The sequence below is a fragment of the Ixodes scapularis genome, unplaced genomic scaffold (assembly GCF_016920785.2).
Source record: "Ixodes scapularis isolate PalLabHiFi unplaced genomic scaffold, ASM1692078v2 PGA_scaffold10__122_contigs__length_95168666, whole genome shotgun sequence".
In the NCBI taxonomy this organism is placed as follows: Eukaryota; Metazoa; Arthropoda; class Arachnida; order Ixodida; family Ixodidae; genus Ixodes; species Ixodes scapularis.
The window spans coordinates 7,061,217-7,081,451 of record NW_024609836.1 but is presented as its reverse complement, the minus strand read 5'-3'; the positions used below and the strand labels follow the sequence as shown (position 1 = coordinate 7,081,451).

The 20,235-nt window shown below is 44.2% G+C and overlaps 1 protein-coding gene across 1 annotated transcript; it reads left to right on the top strand.

Moving 5' to 3' along the window:
- Window positions 1-10,812: 10,812 nt before the first annotated feature.
- Window positions 10,813-11,385, top strand: LOC121834878 (the record flags this gene model as incomplete). Its single annotated transcript, XM_042288781.1, has 1 exon — window positions 10,813-11,385. A coding segment is annotated over one exon (573 nt), but the record flags the coding sequence as incomplete, so codon positions are not given.
- Between the last annotated feature and the right edge of the window lie 8,850 nt (window positions 11,386-20,235).

The window sequence follows — 20,235 nt, the reverse complement described above, 5'->3', positions numbered from 1 at the left end:
ACAATTAATATTGTTTTTATACAACCATGCCTCAGCGGGGCTCTCAGGTAGCGCGTCCCGACCTAGGTGCATTTTAACTTCGGTAGTAATTCGCGGCGCGTCCGCTGAGGAGACGGGAGTGGCACCCTTGTAACCGCTTCCGCTGTATCTGTTTCGGCGCCAGAATGGCCGATTAAAGCCAAATTAGAAGTAACGTGTAGTTCCTCGAGTGACTGCTGCGGAAGAAATGGCGGCGTAGTGTTCGCCATTAGCTCGGTTCTGGAGGACAGATCGGGGCCACTTTTTCAGAGCAGTCTCTATGGCAGTTTCTCAACTGAGTGGTTCTAGTAACGTTGGTCGACGGCTACGGCGACGCCGCTCAACCCTGAAATGGTCGCATAAGTGGTGCGCTCTAAAAAAAATATTAGTTCCTTATTCGACTTATTGGGACGATCAGCACCCGTATTATTTCCCCCTGGCAGTATTACTAACTTCTGCAGACATAATATTTTTTCCTTATTTGTTCGGCGATTTTTTTTCCGCCCAGGGGCAGAGATAAAGGCGTAAAACCTGACAGGGTCTCTGCCCCCCAACAGTTCAACAGTCAACAGTGCAATGAATACATTCAGCAAAACATGGCATACTCAGTAAACACAAAAATAAAAAGGAAGGCACAGTGAAACAGCTACTTGAACATTCAACAGTGTGAAATGTAAAATGAAATAAAAGTACTTAACGTACCTTTCCCCCTTCTTTTAAATATACCTGTTTAAAATGATATCACACATCCCGTATCGTATACGACAAGGAGGTGGCGAAAACGTTGATCGTCTGGGAGCGTCTCGGCCTTTCCGCCTGCATTCCTCCTCGCCACGCGAAAACGCAGCGCGTGCGTACTTGCGACCAATCTGCGCAGTAGATGTCAACCATTAAACTGCAAGTGCTCCCCACGTTTCGAGATGGGTACCCTCTCAGCAACTTAGGCCCTCTGAGGAACTCCAGAGGAGACGACGCCATCCAGCAGAAAAGAGGGGAAGGGGAGAGTTACCGCCGATCCAAGTCGATCGTCAAACACTCACGCGCACTGGTGGCCAAAATGGGAAACGGAGGAAAGTAAAGTGCAGGCATGCCTTTAGAGTTGCATCTAGTTCATGAGCGCAGACCACGTGAATTTCAAAGGTAGTTCCTTGAATACACAAGAGGGCGGAGTATCGCGACGATGCAAAGAGGGATATTGGTGCCGGGGAAGTTGACCACGCCCGGAGCTGTTGACGCACCCTCCCCATAAGAACGAGCTCCGGTTCATTTTTTTTTTTAAATAAATGTGTTTAACGCGCCATCACAACACAGCCCTGCGTCAGGCCGAAACAGGAAACTTATTAGAATTCTAGACACCGCTGACAAATGCCCTCGCAAGATTAAAGTGCCGCCTCCGTGTTTTCGCTGTCCGCGACGCTACGAGTAATTCGATATTCATAACGGGTTATTTATTACAAATTCTAATCTCAAATGCGGCGTCACTCTCACTTTTATATTTTTCATTGGGTTAACTGAAACGGCCACATCGAGTAAAAGATCGATTCCTGTTTCCTTCTTCTGTAACGTAGATGAGACTGAGCGACTCGTTTGTTTCTGTGCATGCCGGCCTGAGCAGTGAGTAGATTGCCCGGCCATCTGAATTGTTTTGAGTGGGGACGAAAACTCAATCTACTTCCTCTTTCTTTCAACATTTCGGCAGAAGGGGAGTAGCTTCAGCCATTACCTCACGAGCAGACTTCCACCTAACGCGTTAATTGTGCTTACGCTTGTTTTCAACTCAAGAACCGCAGTAAAAAAAAGTCCGGCTGTTCGCGGAGTATTACTAAATTTTTCTTTTACGTAGGTAATTGAGACAAAGTAGGTGCATTTTAGATTCGATATATGTTATCTTATCATGTCGTGCACTCTTCCTCTGACAACCAAATCCCCTAAAAACTACACTTCGCGAGGCGTATGAACAACGCGAAAAACTTCCATTTTTCTTAAGGTGAAAACGACTATAGTTTCTTTTGCGGCAACAAAGTAACGGCTTAACTAAGCCGTTACTTTTTATGTGACTTTTTCGGAAAAGAAACGGGCATGTATTATCGTTAATTTTTTTAAAGCAATAGGTGGTGATATACAGCCACTTCTGGAGGGGAACGTGTACACATCGCGACACTGTTAGCGCGAACACGACAACGGCGCCTTTTCGCCATATATCAGGAAAGAGTATTAGTGGGCACAGAAATGTACCCCTTATAATAGAGCCCTAAATGAGCTCTTTCTACAATCATAATATTTTTTTATGAGAACCTTTTGGTTCTAAGAGAAAGACACAAAATGCTGGCGATCGCTTGTTCACGGTAATTGTGTGGCGTTCTGTACACCACGAGCACCCAACATAGTTCTCACTCCGCCTCGCGCCTGGAATTTGCGCGACGAGGAAACCCTAGACAGACCATACAAAAGCTCTGCACAAGGTATGTGAGTATTCACTCCGTGCGACGAGACCTGCGCGTCGCCGCGCGGCCGTTACCGGAAGATAGGCAGTGAGAACGCCAGCGAAACGAAACCACTCCGCGTACATTGCTGTGCATAGTGCGTTCAAGTCGAAGCGATGCGGTTGCTCTGGGTTGACAGCACGCGCTGCTGCGTCGTTAAGTGCTCCAATAGCTATGCGTCGTGTTTCGTGGGGACAAAGTTTCATAGTTTTTCAGCTCGCCGTTGTTTTTTGGGGCGGCGGCAACGACGACGGATCCGTGCCGTACGACGCAAGAAATGTGGTCTCCCGATCGTGTCTACCACGTATCGGCACGGCTGATATTTCCCACACTGCCGCTTGGCGGACAGTGTTTTGTGCCGGTAACGCCTACATATGTTAGCGCCACCTATGTTACGAGACTGAAAAACCATCCCGCACTCGCGGGTGTGCAGTGCTCATTTCGTTGGAGAGATGCTTTCCAAAGACGTTTCGTCTCCATCGTGCATGTCAATCATCTTTCAGGTTCACTATGGCACAGTCGCACAAAGCGTAAAAGAAAAAAAACGTTTTTTAATTACGTAAATGCGTGGTCTTTGAGCTCGAGCACAGTTCGAGAGTAGTTTAATGACCGTGGCCTAATCTTTTGGTTTTAAAGTGCGCAAGGTGGTGGATTAATTTCATGAAAAAAGTGGCAGGCTCGAGTAAGGCGAAAGGTATATACTTATACTGTCCAGGGTAAGGTCAACCTTACATGTAGAATTGGAGCTCTCCGTACCTGTCCCTCACAGTCACTCCCTTTGTTAGTTTGTGTGCGTGTGCCGGCACGCATACACGTTTTTTTTTTTTTTTTTTGTTACCTTGGCATTCTGACATGCTTGCATAAGATGCCACGTAGTTAACGAAATAAGTGGAAGAAGAAACAAAGCACACTTCTTAATTAGCGCTGAAGAGCGCCGCATTTTGCACATGTTCAGACTGTTTTTTAAGCCTGCCGTTGCTGTTTTTTAATTAAAAAAGTGAAAGCCGTTTACAACTCCCTGTAACGCCGAATTAGAGCGCAGCTCTTGAGGAGGAGGAGGGAAGGGTTACTGAGGGTCACGTGTTCTCGGGGGGGGGGGGGGTTACGTGACGTCAGGGGTGGGGTCACGGGAAATGGGGGAAGGGTCACGTGACCTGGGGGTGTCACGTGACCTCGGGGGGTCACGTGACCTCGGGGAGGGGGGTCACGTGAACCCCAGGCACGTGACCCCCCAGAAAAATGTTTCGGCTAGATTTAGCGAGGAAATTTTTCCGCTAGATTTAGCGGGGAAATTTGTTCCGCTAGATTTGGTGGGAAAATTTTTCATCTAAATCTAGCGGGGAAATTTTTCCGGTTGATCTAGCGGGGAAAATGTTTCACTAGATTTAGCGGGAAATTTTTCCGCCAGATTTAGCGGGGAAATTTTTCCGCTAGATATAGCGGGGAAATTTTTCCGCTAGATCGAGCGAGGAAAATGTTCCGCTAGATGTAGCGGGGAAATTTTCCCGCTAGATTTAGCGGGAAAATTTTTCCGCTAGATTTACCGGAGAAATCTGTCCGCTAGATTTAGCGGAGAAATTTTTTAGCGAAAAAATTTCCCCCTATATCTAGTAAAAAAATTTCCCCGCTAAATCTAGCGGAAAAATTTCCCGCTAACTTTAGCGGGGAAATTTTTCTGCTAAATTTAGCGGGGAAATTTACCCATAATGAACCGCGCGGTTACGCCGACGGCGACGGCGACGCCGCTCAAGCCGGAAACGGGCGCCTAAGAGCTGCGCTCAAAAACAAAATAAATTTGCATGAAAGGCATCTAATTACAAGCAAGCATTAATAGAAACGTACTTATGGTATTAGTTGTGCGGCAAATTATTTTTGTGTAAGTGGTGGTATTGTGGAAAGTCATCAAAGTAAAATTGGCGTTGCTTAAATCACGAACTAAATCATCTTGATTTTTCTCTCCACCCTGATCTTAATCATTTCGTGGCAGATTATTTTCAGGATACCAATACCTTGTTGATTTTGTGATAAAGTGCGGTGATGGCACCGTCTAGAAGCCGGGAACGTTCCTGGTTCGAAGCCAATTTGCAGTGCGATTGATACAAGGTGTTAAATGTATTTCCTGGGATATTCTAAAAGCGGAGAGCAGCTGGACGACTTTCTTGGGTCTTCCCCAGCCCTCATGCAACGTCACCCTCAACGTATCGGCTCAAAGAAATCAAAGTCCTGCCCGTGCGCGTTCCGCCACCAGAGCTCCGCGCGCGAAAAGACGCCACAGACTGCTGAACGCGTCCTACTGTCGAATGCCAGCTCCTCCGCTCGTGGCACGACGCGCGTTTTTTCAAAGTACCCCCCATTGTTCTCGCACGGAGTGTATCCCCGAATGATGGGGTGTAAAAAAAATGGATTATTAACGATGACAAATAATAGAAGTATTCCAAATATTAGAAGTATTACAACATTATAATATTACAATATTACAATATTATAATACTTCTAATATTATAATCCAATATTATAATATTAGAAGTATTACAAATATTCTGTGTCCGCAAACAACTTTTCAGTCTCCGCTGTGGTGCACAAAATACTAAAATACAAATACCGCAAGAACTAAAATACTCAATACAAATTTCATAAAAAAAAATCTCATTCTAGGCGAAATACATCCATTCACGAACAAGCAAGGTAAATTCCCGAAGACTCATGAAAATATCCAGGTGATGTTCCTTATTCAAGGCCAATTGAATCCGTGACAAAGGGGATACGGGGGACAAGCAAGATGGATAAAACGTTAATACATTGATTAACTCTATTTCTTGCAGCATATATTGCTTTTTCCCCTTCCACTGTGGCGTCTTTCACCCTCCCCTCCTTCACCAATTTATGCAAACTTCGACGTCATTGCTGTCTGTCCCTTCTTTCTATTATCTTCCTTATGTTTAAGTATGCTTCGAACATGTCTGTAGACTGTGGTGTTTATTTATTTATTACATATAACACAGCTGCGCCAGGAGCCATTATTGCAGGGGGGAGGGAGAAGGGAGAGGAGGCTGTGAGGGTACATTTGTACGAGAAATGTGCTCGTTCAAAACCGCACGGAAGAAAGCAAGTTCACACACCAAAATTATGCTATAAGATCATATCACCTCGACTAATGGGATCCGCATAAGTATCCAAAAAAAGCCAGCAAAAAAAAAAAAAAGAAGTGTGAATCGCGGTACAGGCGAAAGTATCAAGACATGAATTCACTTCGTTGCGCAATTGTAAAAATAAAAAAAACAGTACCCGTATATTTTGCCCATCTGGTATCTTGAAAAACGGAGCGCACCTAAAGACAGTGTTGCGAAGTGCGCATACTGAAAACGCGCATTCACACACACAAAACAAGAATTTACTTTTGTTTCGCTAAATTATCACGTGATAGTTTATGAAAAAGAAGGTCAGTAGATAAAATGAGAATAGTGTCATGAGGCAGTTTGTTCTATTGTTGAATAGTACTTGGAAACAAATTAGAATTTAAATAAATTGGTCCTAGCTGTCAACTCTCATTTTCTTGGACTTATCTAGTCTGCGTGATACAAAATTCGGCGGTTCGATGAATTTAGATTCATTCAGCCCAGTTTAATCGTGGTATGTCATATGTAAAACTTCTAAGCGAAGACGGCGTCTTCGCTTAGAACCTAGCTGTTTTCTCTTGCATTTCCTCAATTTTTTGTTCTAAGTTGCGTTCTTTAGGGTCCCAGAGCCCGCAAGTGTATACTAAAATGGGCCTCGCATAAAAATAAAAAAATGCAGGGTGCTTTTTACAGTAGAAGAACAGTCTAAGAAAGTTTTTCCTCAAACACACTAACCCGTGGTTAATTTTAAATGGACAGAGACACCCTCAAAAATTTATTTTTTATTTTTTCCCAGGCGATTTATTTTTTCTGTCAGAAGACTACAAAATCAATATTTTGCTTCAGCGTCACGTATATTTGTGATACAGTCAAAAAACGCAACTGCTCGAATTCGAAACCGAAACTGGATTGCGGAGGAACAAAAAATATAGAGGAGAGAGATACCAAAAGTCACATGGCTGTGCTACTTTTTTTTTCTAGTCGACGTGTTTGCAGTTTTCTAGAAGCCACAAAAAAAAAAAAAAAGAAATGGGTATCATATTTTTGTCTATTGCTAGTATTAAGTATGTGACTTCGATGATTTAGGACTTTGACCCTCTTTGGTGGCTGTGTCTAAACCATAGGAAAAAGCACGTGACCACAGAGAACAGAGTAAGCGCGACTAAAACCGGCCAGTTATCGATCGTCGGTTTTCGGTTGGAAAGAAAACAAATTTCGAGACACAAATTGTGTTCTGGGTAGTTGGGCTCTCATTTGCCATGTACTAATAAAAACCTTGGAGAGCATAAATACTCTTTCGATGATCCTTTAGCTGTCATAAAATATACCTGCACGCTCCAAGATAAATTTGGTGAAAAAACAATCTGTAAAATATTTTACCTTGTCTACCTTTTGTAGTGGAACGTCGTCAATCATACAAGTAAAGGAAACTGGCTGTCGCTTGTGAACGTTATCTGATTACATTTTGGAATATTTAATTTATTTTCCATGTCTCGCACCATCTCGCTAAACAATCAATGTTTCCCTGAAACACCAGACAGTCTGAATCTGACTTTTTGCTGCTGTATAAAATACAGTCGTCCGCATAAAGGCGAAAATTTGACCTAATTTGGCTATAAATTTCATTTATGTGTATTAAAAATAAAGGATGACCTTGTGCCGATCCCTGCGGCAAACATGATGTTGCTTCTAAGGAGACATATACGCAACGCGTTCCTGGTAACGGGTTATATCTATCTAGTTACTTTTCTCAATAACGGGTAACGTATTTAGTTACTTTTTTTTAATTAACGAGTAACGTACTTAGTTACACTTAAAACGAAGTAACGAGTAATAGTATTTAATAACTTTCGAGGAGTAACAGCGTTTAACAGCCTCGTTTAAATTCTAACCTGAGTATGCGTCTAGTGTGACAAAAGCAGATGAGCAACTCGAAAAGAAACTAAACAGTATGACTGAATAGTAAGTTTTTTTTGTTTTTTTTTTTTGTGAACACGTCAGTCAAACTGTACAGCTGGAAATGTCCTCCAGCCAGTGAACATAATGAGGTTCGTCGGGTGAACCTTTTTAAAATTGGATGTGAACCCGGAAGTTTCCAAAAAAGTTTCCAAACTCCACACTTTAGATGCAGAGAGAACACGATAGAGAGAGGGAATCCCAGATTCATTAGCACTTCCTGAAGCACAACACTGCCGTTCCTTCGAGTGCGTCGGTAGAGCAACTCTTCAGCGTCTGCCGGAGATGTACTCTCAAGGAAGTGGCAAAATATAACTGATCAAATCTTTGAGAGGCAGCTACCGCTTAAGTGCAACGACTACTGAAAATAAAGCAATAAAGCATGAAGCCAAAGCAGCTGTGGATTTGGTCCTGAAAGCAACGAGAAAAGTAGCTTGCCACTTTTGAGGTAAAGTAACGCGTTCCTTCTGAGACTCAGTAACGAGTAACGTATATACACTCCGTGCGGGAACTATAGGGGGCGCTTTGAAAAACGCGCGTAGCGCCGCTAGCGGAGGAGCTGGCGTTCGACAGCGAGGCGCGCTCAGCAGCCTGCGGCGCCTTTTCGCGTGCGAAGCTGTGGCGGCGGAAGCGCGCACGGGTGGAACATTTGCTTTTGAAGCCGATAAGTTGAGGATGACGTTGCATGAGTGCTGGGGCAGATTTAAGAAGGGCATTTAGCTGTTTGCCGCTTCTTATATATTAAGTTTGAATCGTCAATAGGGATAATTTCTCTAGTTGCGTACGAAAAAGTGGTTTGGGCAATTTTCCGAAAAGCAAGATGGCCGCCACCATAATTGCTCTCAGTGGGAAATTTGTTTCGCTCGTCGCTGTAAAGTTGGTGGGTCGATGATATTTGGAGGCGAGTGAGATGTTCACTAAACTCGTGCACTAAGTGGGCCAAGTTTTATTAAGACAGCAAGTGTGAAAGTTATGGTTCGAACGAATGAAGTAATAAAGCTGTCAGGAATATCCCATAATGGACCGAAAATGTTGTGTTATAACCGGGCTGTGCGAAGTGCAGATTTAGACACGCAGGTTCTTGGACATGACCGTAACTTGACACAACAGTTATAATAGCAAAAATAGGTGGCATAGGGAAACCAGGTGGAAATTTAGTTTGGGCGGCGTAACTGAATGGGAAACGGTTTTGACTGTGAAAAGGCTGTCAAGAGAATACCACTTGTCGTGGGAGATGGAGACTTTACAGGTAGGAAGGGACTAGTGCACTGTACTTCCACTTGAAACAACTTTACGGAAGGTGGCTTCCAAACCGAGAAAACCAAGTTGCCGGCCAACACACGGTTTGGCCGTCAAAGGCTTTTACGGTGAGCTGTTATGTAGTAATCTGGTTGTGCGAGGTGCTGATTTTCGGCACACAGGTACTTGGACAACCGTAACTTGACAAAACACTTATTATACCTAAAAGAGATGGCATACTTTAACCAGGTGGAAATATTTTTGGCCGGCGTAACTAAATGGAAACCGTTTTTGACCGTCAAATGCTGCCAAGAGAATACCACTCATCGTGGCTGGAAGGTACACACTTTACAGGTAGGAAGGGACCAGTGAACGGTACTTCCAGTTCGAACAACTTTGCGATAGGTGGCTCTAAAGCCGAGAAAAAAAATTGTTGTCTTCAAGACTGGGGGTGTCAGCGTTTCCACATCCAAAAGGAGGCTGATCAAAAAAGAAAGCACACCATATAAACTTTCATTGTCCAACATCGATTGTCCAGAGATTCCAAGTTTCATTGTAGTTTTCCTAAGATTCATATTTGTCACTTTTTGTACCGTTCGAATCTTTCTTCATGAAGTACAGACTGCGTGCCATACTGGTCCGGAAATATCATCGACACGTACGATGGGGACGAAACTTCTTTCGAGGGCATTCCTTCAACGAAATTCGCACCTCATACCCACGAGTGTGGAATGGCATTTCAGTTCGAGCTGAGATATGTTGGCGTTACTGGTACGAAGACAAACGCAGAGCGCAAAGCGGCAGTGTAGAATATGTCAGGAGTGCCGACATAGTGGCAGACATGATCGGGAGACCAAATTTCTCGCGTCGTACGGCATGGGTCCATCGCGGTCGCTGTCCCACAAAACGTCGTCGATGTGAAAAACTGTGAAACTTCGTCCCCACGAGATACGACGCATTACTATTGGAGCACTTAACGACAGCAGTTCATGCTGTCAACCCAGCGCAACTGCAACGCTCCGACTTCAATGCGTACCAACGTACGCGGCGCGGTTTCGTTTCGGTGGGGCTCTCACTGCCTACCTTCGGTAACGGCCGCGCGGCGGCGCGCCGGTCGCGTCGCACGGAGTGTATACTTCCTTTTTAAGCGAGTAACGAGTAGCAATGTTTTGTTACATTTTTGAGGGAACGCGTATATGTCTGCAACCTAACACGAGGCACTGCCTCAAGAGTTGGGTTCCGGCCAACGCCCCCTATATAGCTAGGCGCAGGATTTTACGTGTTACGTACAAGAGACACGCGCGATGTGTCGGCGTTCGGCTGGGATTCGTGTCCTGACCGAGAGGACACCCGAACTTTGACAAGGCACACCGTTTGCTCGCATCCTCTGACTGACATGGAAAAGTGAGCGTTACGGCCTTCGGTCTACGTTGCCTGTACTCGACCGGTGCGGAGATCAGACTCTTTCGAGAACCGAAAGACGCTCTTTAAAGCTCGCGTTGTGATGTCATCCAGCGAGAAGAATTTCATCGCAAAGCTATGGATTGGAGACTTTGACGAGCGTGTTGGGACAGATGTAACAGTAAGAAAGCACAAAACAAACAGAGGGACAAAAACAGACATGTACAAGCTTTCAGTTTACAACAACAAATATATTTGACGCCAGCGAAGTCTGCACCAACAACCGTCGGTGGGGAAAGGGGGAACGAGCAAGAGGGAGAAAAGAAGGGAGAGAAGGTTGAGAGGGAAGAAAAGGGGGGAGGGAAGGGAAGATAGCGTTTCCGCATACGAAGCTGATTGACGGCCGAAGGCCGAGGGGGGGTCTAGTTGTTCAAGGTTGTGCAATTGGAGTCCGAGAAAACGCCGGCCTCAGAAACACCAGTTCTGGTTTTGTCAACGAGAGGGATGGGGAAGCAATGTTATTCTTGGTGGTAGTCATCCTATAAGCTTCAATTATCTCCCTCCCATAGCGCTCCCGGTGTCCCCCAACTACTTTGGTCTCGTTGGTCACTTCGTTGATCACCTCTGCACGCAGCAGGTCGTGCAGTCACCACTTAACCTCGAGTGTGAAAACACAATTTAACCGCCTTCTCAAGGCAGGGTACCCGATGGACCTTCTCAGTTCTGTCACGCAGAGGCTCATCGTAAATCGAACTCCCCGCACCTCACGGGCTGCTCCGGGCGGGAGGATCGCCTGCATTCCCTACATGCATAACGTGGCGCACCGCGTCAAGTCTCTCGCGTCCCGCTTTGGCACCAAGGTCATTTTCAAATGCAGGTTCAAACTGGGTTCCATGTGCAAACTGGTTAACAACGCCAGTTCCCCCCCAGCATGTGCAAAAAAACACGGCTCTCAATTCGTTCGATGCGCAAAAGAAAAAGTCTACTCGATTCCTTTGACCTGCGGTGCGGAATATATCGGCCAAACAGGCCGATGCATAAATGATCGCCTCCGAGAACACCACATTGAATGCGCGTCACAGCCAGAGGGGTCATTGCATCCTATTATAGTTCACGGTAAGGAGTGCCAGGCATGCACGCCTTTGTTCAACGAGACCAAAGTAGTTGGGGGACACCGGGAGCGCTATGGGAGGGAGATAATTGAAGCTTATAGGATGACTACCACCAAGAAAAACATTGCTTCCCCATCCCTCTCGTTGACAAAACCAGAACTGGTGTTTCTGAGGCCGGCGTTTTCTCGGACAACCTTGAACAACTAGACCCCCCCTCGGCCTTCGGCCGTCAATCAGCTTCGTATGCGGAAACGCTATCTTCCCTTCCCTCCCCCCCTTTTCTTCCCTCTCAACCTTCTCTCCCTTCTTTTCTCCCTCTTGCTCGTTCCCCCTTTCCCCACCGACGGTTGTTGGTGCAGACTTCGCTGGCGTCAAATATGTTTGTTGTTGTAAACTGAAAGCTTGTACATGTCTGTTTTTGTCCCTCTGTTTGTTTTGCGCTTTCTTACTGTTACTATGGATTGGCTTCTCTAAAATCCAGGAAACGCGGGGTGTCGCGAACGCATCGAATTATCGCAGCTATTCTGATTGTTGCATGAGCCAATAAGAATTTCAAAACGAACAATTACGAAACGACAAGCGTTAACAAAAGAAGCTAGGCGTTTATTAAGCTGTAAGGTAATATAAAGACTTATCGCCTTCTGCAGAAAACGAAACTAAGGAAGAAGAAAAGAGTAAGCCGTCAATCAACACCTCCTATATAACAACTGACCGCAGTGCTGGATTTACTACGTCAGCTACTGGAGGCCAGCGCTGGGCACGAACGCGAGTATACTGGGTTAGCCTTCGGTTGAGATTCGCGTCTCCACTGATTGGGCACGAATCTCAGCCGAGAGCTGACGTCACACTCGTGACCAATCCGTGCCCGGCGCTGGCCCCCTGTAGCTGACGTGGTACACACATCACTGAAACCTCTTGATCGCACACACGAAACCAGCACCATGTGACATGGCGCCTGCTGAATTCAGCAGAAGCAGAATACGCAATTGTTTTTTTTTTCTACTTTTTAATAATAGATCACATCAGCGCCCTATTAGACGTGTGCGACAAACAGTAGCGCCGACACAGTGCTGCTTCTAGCGGAAGCATTTCGCATTTAGCACGACCGGACCGGCATAACCATCCAGTGTAGCAGCCAGCCTTGGTTTGTAATTAATGTCAGCTTACCTGAACAGAGCGCTATACAAAACTTACGGGGCCATACGCGGTGCTAACTTTTCCTCTTTTTTTTTTGTTTTTAACGAGATTTGGAAAGTGAGGAAACATATCCCCTTCATGTACCGGCGAAAACCGCCGCGATCATCTCACCCCCATAACGTCTCTTCGACTCCCCGGCGAGCGAAGAGCAATCTCGTAATAAAATAAGAGAAAAATGCTTCTGATGTAGATTGTATCAGGGTGGTTTCATTTGAAATCGAACACGCTTGTCGGGGTGGGTCTTTCAATTTTTTTTTAAATATATGTAATTGCTCCATTTCTGGAAAGAATAAAACCGCTTTTCAAAATTAAAAATATATATATATATATATTTCGCTTTACAAGAAATTATTGAGTGGAGCAGGGTGAAAATCTGTTTTTTACTCCGTGATTTTTCTACCCAGTTCTGGACGCTGGTATGAATACGGGAAGCATACAAAACTCACAGTAATTTTTTGTGCTCTTGTATGTTATTTGGACTATTTTTTAGTTTAAAAGAAAATACTTTTGTAGTTTTGATTATTGAGGTAAAAAATGCCAAACATCGTTTCTTCGACGATCTGGTGACATCTTCAGAGACTTGTAACTCATGAGTTATTATATTTGTCACTTATTAAATACTATGCGGGTGTAGCCCTATACATGGGATATCGACGGGCATAATTTTTGTTTATTTTATTTTCACTGAGGTTTTTATATAAACTTTGAAATATCGTCGAAAATGAAATTTACCCATATTTTGAACTCACTTTATCAAAAAATGTCATTTTTTATGTCGTTAAAGTTTTTTAGTATTGCTGCCGATCATATGAACTTTCAATTGGCTTGGTGTGATTTCCCCCTTTTCTTGTTGTATCTTCTCTAGAAGTGATCGAAATCGCTCCCACGTGACAATGCGGTGACAACTTCAGAGCCTTGTAACTCATGAGTTATTATAATTGTCGCTTACCAAATACTATGCGGGTGTAGCCCTATACATGGAATATCGACGGGCATAAGTTTAGTCTATTTAAAATTCACTGAATTTTTTATATAAGATTTGAAATATCGTCGAAAATGAAATTAATTGATATTTTGAACCCACTTTATCCAAAAAGACCATTTATTATTTCGTTCAATTTTTTTATTATTGCTGCCGATCATGTGAACTTTCGATTGTCTTGATGCGATTTTCCCCTTTTCTTGTTGTATCTTCTCAAGAAGTGATCGAAATCGCGCCCACGTTCTCTGAACGACCGAACGCAGTTTCCGCAGGTCGGCTTCGCTGCAAAGACTATACTGCTTATTTGTGTGTTCAAATGCAGCGGGTAAATTCATTTCGATTGAGAACACTTGTGCTTGGCTACATTGTATTTTATTAATTTTTAATGATGGCAACTGACATTCCTTAGTCTCATATTTAGCGGTGCAGCGGATGTTCCATTATCCGATGTTTAAAGCCAGGGCACAAAGGGTGGAGAAAACGGAACGAGCTCTTCATGTAGCCAGACCGGGGTCATATACCTATACAATCTTTGCATTCAGCTCGGTGCCACAAAGTGGAGAAACTAAAAGTCTACAGAGACACTAAGTGACTGCTTTCGCTGCCTTCTGTGCACGTGGGAATCCTTGCTCCTTGGCATCAGAGATATCGATCAGTCTTGAACAAAACCCAACCCTTTTACTTATAACTGCACACACTCGTTCAAACAGAAGGGCCACCGTCTCAGGTTCTCGCTTTGGCTCCAGTTTTCGTTCTGTCCGTCTGGACTTACCACGCGTTGAACTTCTCGGGTGCATCCCGACCGCTACGGTACAAAGTTCAGCTGGCCCCCACGCTCGATCGTCTCCACAGGCAAGCCGATGCCGTTGTTAAAAAGTTCCAATATTGCGTTTCTCGTGAACTGAACTATTTAAAGAACGACAACATATTGTGTTACAGGTGCATCCTAAATATATTAGCGTTAATTAATCAAAGTGACTATTTATCGCCAATTGGTGTTTGTGTTCTGTAAAAAATTGTCTTCGCTTCATGTAAACTCAGTCCGTTTTCCTCACTTTTTTTCTGCAAACTGCTTTTTCTTCTTAAAGAGGGGCATGTGATATTACATATTTTTCATAAACACGCTGTCAATAAAGAACAGGCGATTACATGGTTATTTCATCGCACGCGACAAGACACATCATGGATTGGCGCCCGTGTCGGATGCTTCCTGGGTGTAACGAAGATCGGCCTATAGCGCGAAGGGCCGGGCGTGCTGTACGTGCCTTACAACCTGTGTATAGCACAAAGATATATGACCCCGGTCTGGCTACATGAAGAGCTCGTTCCGTTTTCTCCGCCCTTTGTGCCCTGGTTTTAAACATCGGATAATGGAACATCCGCTGCACCGCTAAATATCAGAGTAAGGAATGTCAGTTGCCATCATTAAAAATTAATAAAATAGAATGTAGCCAAGAACGAGTGTTCTCAATCGAAATGAATTTACCCGCTGCATTTGAACACACAAATAAGCAGTATAGTCTTTGCAGCGAAGCCGACCTGCGGAAACTGCGTTTGGCTGTTCTGAGAACGTGGGAGCGATTTCGATCACTTCTACAGAGGATACAACAAAAAAAGGGGGAAATCGCATAAAGAAAATTGAAATTTCATATGATCGGCAGCAATAATAAAAAAAAAAAAAAGTTGAGCGAAATAATAAATGGCCTTTTTCGATAAAGTGGGTTCAAAATATCGGTTAATTTCATTTTCGACGATATTTCAAATTTTATATAAACAAATTAGGTCAAATAAAATAAACTAAACTTATGCCCGTCGATATTCCATGTGTAGGGCTACACTCGCATGGTATTTGGTAAGCGACAAATATAATAACTCATGAGTTACAAGGCTCTGAAGTTGTCACCGCATTGTCTCGTCGGAGTGATTTCGATAACTTCTAGAGAAGATACAACAAAAAAAGGGGAAAATCACATCAAGCCAATTGAAAGTTAATATGATCGGCAGCAGTAATAAAAAAATTGAACGAAATAAAAAATGGCCTTTATTGATAAAGTGAGTTCAAAATATCGGTTAATTTCATTTTTGACGATATTTCACATTTTATATAAAAAGTTCAGTGAAAATAAAATAAAAAAAACTTATGCCCGTCGATAGCCCATGTATAGGGCTACACCCGTCTAGTATTTAATAAGTTACAAATATAATAACTCATGAGTTACAAGGCTCTGAAGATGTCACCGGATTGTCAAAGAGACGATGTTCGGCATTTTTTACCTCTATAATCAAAACTACAAAAGTATTTTCCTTTGGACTAAAACATAGTCCAAATAACATACAAGAGCACGAAAAATTACTGTGAGGGTTGTATGCTTGCCGTATTCATACCAGCGTACAGAACTGTGTAGAAAAATCACAGAGTAAAAACCAGATTATCACCCTGCTCCACTCAATAATTTTTTGTGAAGCGAAATATTTTTTTTTTTTTAAATTTTGGAAAGCGGTTTTGTTCTTTCTATAAATGGGGCGATTACATATATTTTAAAAAAATCAAAAGACCCACCCCGACAAGCGTGTTCGATTTCAAATGAAACCACCCATCAATTACTGGCAGTGGTGAATGTCGTGATTTCCGAACCAACGAGCACATTAACGCGTTGTAGGGCCATATTTCAGCTCCGATAAACGAAAAAAATATGACAATGTGTTGCCGTCGTTGCCGCTTATGATGGCGGGGGCCACGATTCTATTCGAGCTTCGAGCAACTCCTGCCGGTTCAGTGACATGAAAACGCATACAGAGCAAACACTGGACGCGAGCATGTTCTGAATATGAAGGTGCCAGACCTTTACTGCGCAGCCAGGTCGAGTTATACGGCCGTGGGAACGCGCAGACCCGACCCAAATGCTGCGGACGTCTGGCAGCGACAGCGCTTCACTATGCGTCGTACCGTGGACGCTGTCACTGATGGTGCCGTCAGCCATCTGCCAATTAGCTACCAAGGCAAAGCGGTGGCTTTCTATGGGTGTCCCACGCTCCCAGTATTTAGGGTTTCGTATTTTCGGTAAATACCAACTTCACTTTTGTAAATACCGATAAACCACGAATAATAACCTCCGAGCCCGTTTCATCGAAATCGGGAAAAACCGAAAAAAAACAAATTCAAACTGTCCTCGAATTAAAAAAAGAAAAAAAAAAAGAACTAAAAAAGAAGCTTTACTCTTATTGGCTGATCGAAAAAAAGAATAGTTGGTAGACTTCAATGCTAGATGCCTTCGGGTCTACCCACTATTCTTTTTTTTCCATCAGCCAATAAAGGATCGGTGTTCTGACATCATCGCAAAATCTGAGCAAGAAGCAGACGACTTGCTCCTCGCATATACGCCAACTCGGTCCTCTGACGTCACGCCACCGCGGTGGCGCTGCTGTCGGGGTGGCGCATGCCTATAGGCGCTTTACCTCACGCAAATTCGGTTTCCGCGCATGCGTTGTACCCGCACCTAATGGGGGCAAAATCGCGCTTGTTTGTAGACGCCGTTGATGCTAACAGTGCGCGTGTTTTTCTACAGAACCATGCGCGAGTAAAATTGAGTTTGATGTATCCAGCTTTATATTGTGTTAACGCTGAGGGTGCCCTGTCACAATGACCTATAATCAGTAAGATTTCCATTCGTAATTGCATAATTTACATCTTGACGTTACATTTCTCGTATATCGAAAACATAAATCACCCTGAAACGTCGACGTGGTTATAATTACGCTCCAATTAGAATGGACAAATACTACCTACGGCATGAGTGGCACCTCAGCCTCGGTGTTAATATTACGGTATATAATTTTAGATCGCACGAATTATTCACTCGCGATATTGAATGAGTCCCCTTTCTTTTTCCTGGGTTCCCCTCCAACTATTTAAATAAATGCGTCGTAGCTATTAAAACAATAAACGGTAATCGATATGCTAGAGTCATTAGTTAGTCATTATTATCGTCAACGAAGCGGTTTAAAGCTTTGCACTATATTAATTACCCTTCCTGTTTTGTGTTTTTATTGACCATAAACAATTATGGAAATAGATGGCACGCATAATTTATGTCAGCCTCACACAAAAAAAAAAATTTCCAACAGCTGTGTGGTCCCAAAACTTTCTGCTCCTGCCGCAACGGCGCTTATATCCCCTTGCCACTTTTTTGCTCGGATAGATGACTCAGACGGTACGATTGGAGTCATTTCGAACGGAATACCTTCCTTTCTAACCCGCAATTTGAAAATCAATCGTTGCACGACGTGCAAAACGAATGCAGTAAAGGAGGCCCACTCGTGGTAAACGTTTATGCAACAAAAAAAAAAAAAAAAAAAAAAACGTTATTCTCCTGAAATAGAAGAAATAAAATCAATTCAGAACGTTTGAAATAAAAATAAATCTCACGTGCACTTTGGGGGTACACTGCATGTCATATGCAAATGCCACTTGGGCGTTCACCCGATAATGACTTCTTGCGGGAGCGTCCTGCATGCCGTATTAGTTACTCCGCGGACGCCATAAATTAAAACATTGCGCCCATTTGCATCGAGGTCCGCAAAACTTTCGCCGTCGGTCCCTAATTATGTCGCGAGAGAATTAACGCACCTGTCACTCGCCAGGAGTCGTTAGCCCAAGTTACGCATCTGACGCTCGTCCAGCTCGTTTCCAAGCCCTGCGCCACAGCCTTCATTTGCAACCCCCAATGGCACGCACCTAACCCCGTTTCCTATGTTTCACGTTTCGGCCACCAGGACGCGACAGTTTCCGCTGCAGGCTTGGATAGGTGGTGGCGGCCCCCTTCTCTCCTTCGCGTCTTTTCCGCAGGGGCGCGTCGCCGCCTTTGGAGTTGTGCAGAGAGCCTAGATTTGAGAGAGGCTGCAACTTGAACCGCAGGGAGCACTTGCAATTGAATAGCGGGCATCCCCTGCGCAGATTGGTTGCACGTGCGCATGCGTGGGGTTTCGCATGGCGAGGAGGATCTAGCGGGTAAAGAGGGAGAGGGAGAGGGTGGCCATTGGAGGCACTTTACGTTTTCGCTACGTCCTGGCACGTTGTATCCCAAACGCGGCCTATAAACCAAGTGACCGAGCAGTTGGAACCACTCTCAAATCTAGCCACACTAAATTGGCCAAAACAACGCCCGGTGTTCCTTCCGTTAAGCACCCCGGCGAACGTCGCGGCTTCCGTGCAGTCGGTCGTGAAAAGATGCGCTTCTAATTATAACTTGCTAGTGCCGGCAATGTTTTATTAATGTGCATAAACTCGAAGAGGAAAGTCGTTAACCTCGCACTGCAAGAATTTTTTTTTCTCCGAAAGTGACATTGCAAGACGTCTGGAATAACTCAGCGGCGTTCTCAACAAGAGTGCTCAAAGGGATTAGTGAACGTGTGAAGTGTCTCATGGAAGTGCCAATTTCCTGAACGTTCTTCGCCATTTTGTGAAGTGATCAGTGGTTGTTTAAAATCATTCGACGACTGCCCCGGATAAAGTATTCCTGGTTCGGTGGAGCGGCGCAGTGGGAAGTGTCGAATAAGTTTAATAACATAGGCGGCTTTAAATAGCATTGATCATAATGAAGCGGTTTTAATTTGAGATCCGGATAGCAAAGCAAAAATACTGTGGGACAGTTTCCTTCGAATTAATCGCTTCCACCAGGTTTACAAAGTAAAAGCTAGTGTTCACGAGAGCTAGCACTGATTACATTAATAGTTCTTAGTAATTCCTGTGAAAGCTTTTAATCGTGTTGCTGGGAGGAAGACAACTACGAGATACGCTGTACGACATAGGGGACTTAAGTAAACATAAACATGTTTTTTTTTTGTTTTGTTTTTTTTTTTTAGCCCAAATTCTTAACTGCCAACACACTCATTATAAAGTGCATGATCCTCAAGTACAAGTTGAGTCCATAAATTAAACTGAAGAGCCACTGCGCTGCAGCTTAGAAATTATCGAATGCGCAGAAATTGTAGGCACAAAATTAGCTCGAATCGGAAGTCGATAAATGAAGTTGAGGGATACCTTTTCGAGCGGCAAACATCTCAATTTGTGTTATTTTACCATCTAAAAAAAATAAGATCCAGATGTGTTTTATCTTTGTGGTCGCTGAAATTTTGAAGATTACAGATGTGTTAGGTATAACCTGCACGTGACTGGACGTGTTCGCGTGGATACACTTAGAAGCCGGGCACGGCGCGAAACGACGTCTGCGATATGTCGCCGGGTTGTGCGAGGACGGCGTGGAACTCTCTCTACTTCTCCCTGCCCAAAACCTTGTCGCTCATGGATTGGCAAGGATCCCTGCGAACACGCCCTGTAAGTAAGATCCTATAGACCCTTTTCCTTGCAGACGCTACAAAGCGGTGCTCCTGTCTTTGAGGTCCCGGCGAACTTCCTTTTAATAAGAAGAATGAACAAACCCCACCCTTACACCGCTGCTCGAAATGTCTATGAAACATTTAACCACCCATTCTCCGGGCGAACGGCAAAAGAACGAAGAAGCGCGAGATCTGTTCAAATTCTTCGAATATTCCTGTAAACCGACTTGTCTCCTCCAAGAAGTTAAATCGTAAAGCCGAAGGCCCTCCTTAAGTCTCGAACTTTGTTGTTCGTGTGACAGTTATGCTTTCTGGCACTGGACACATAAGCAAGCTCGACAGGCCTGCCAAGAAGGAGCGATCGCAAGTCGCTTGGGACGCCAACTGCGGTCTAT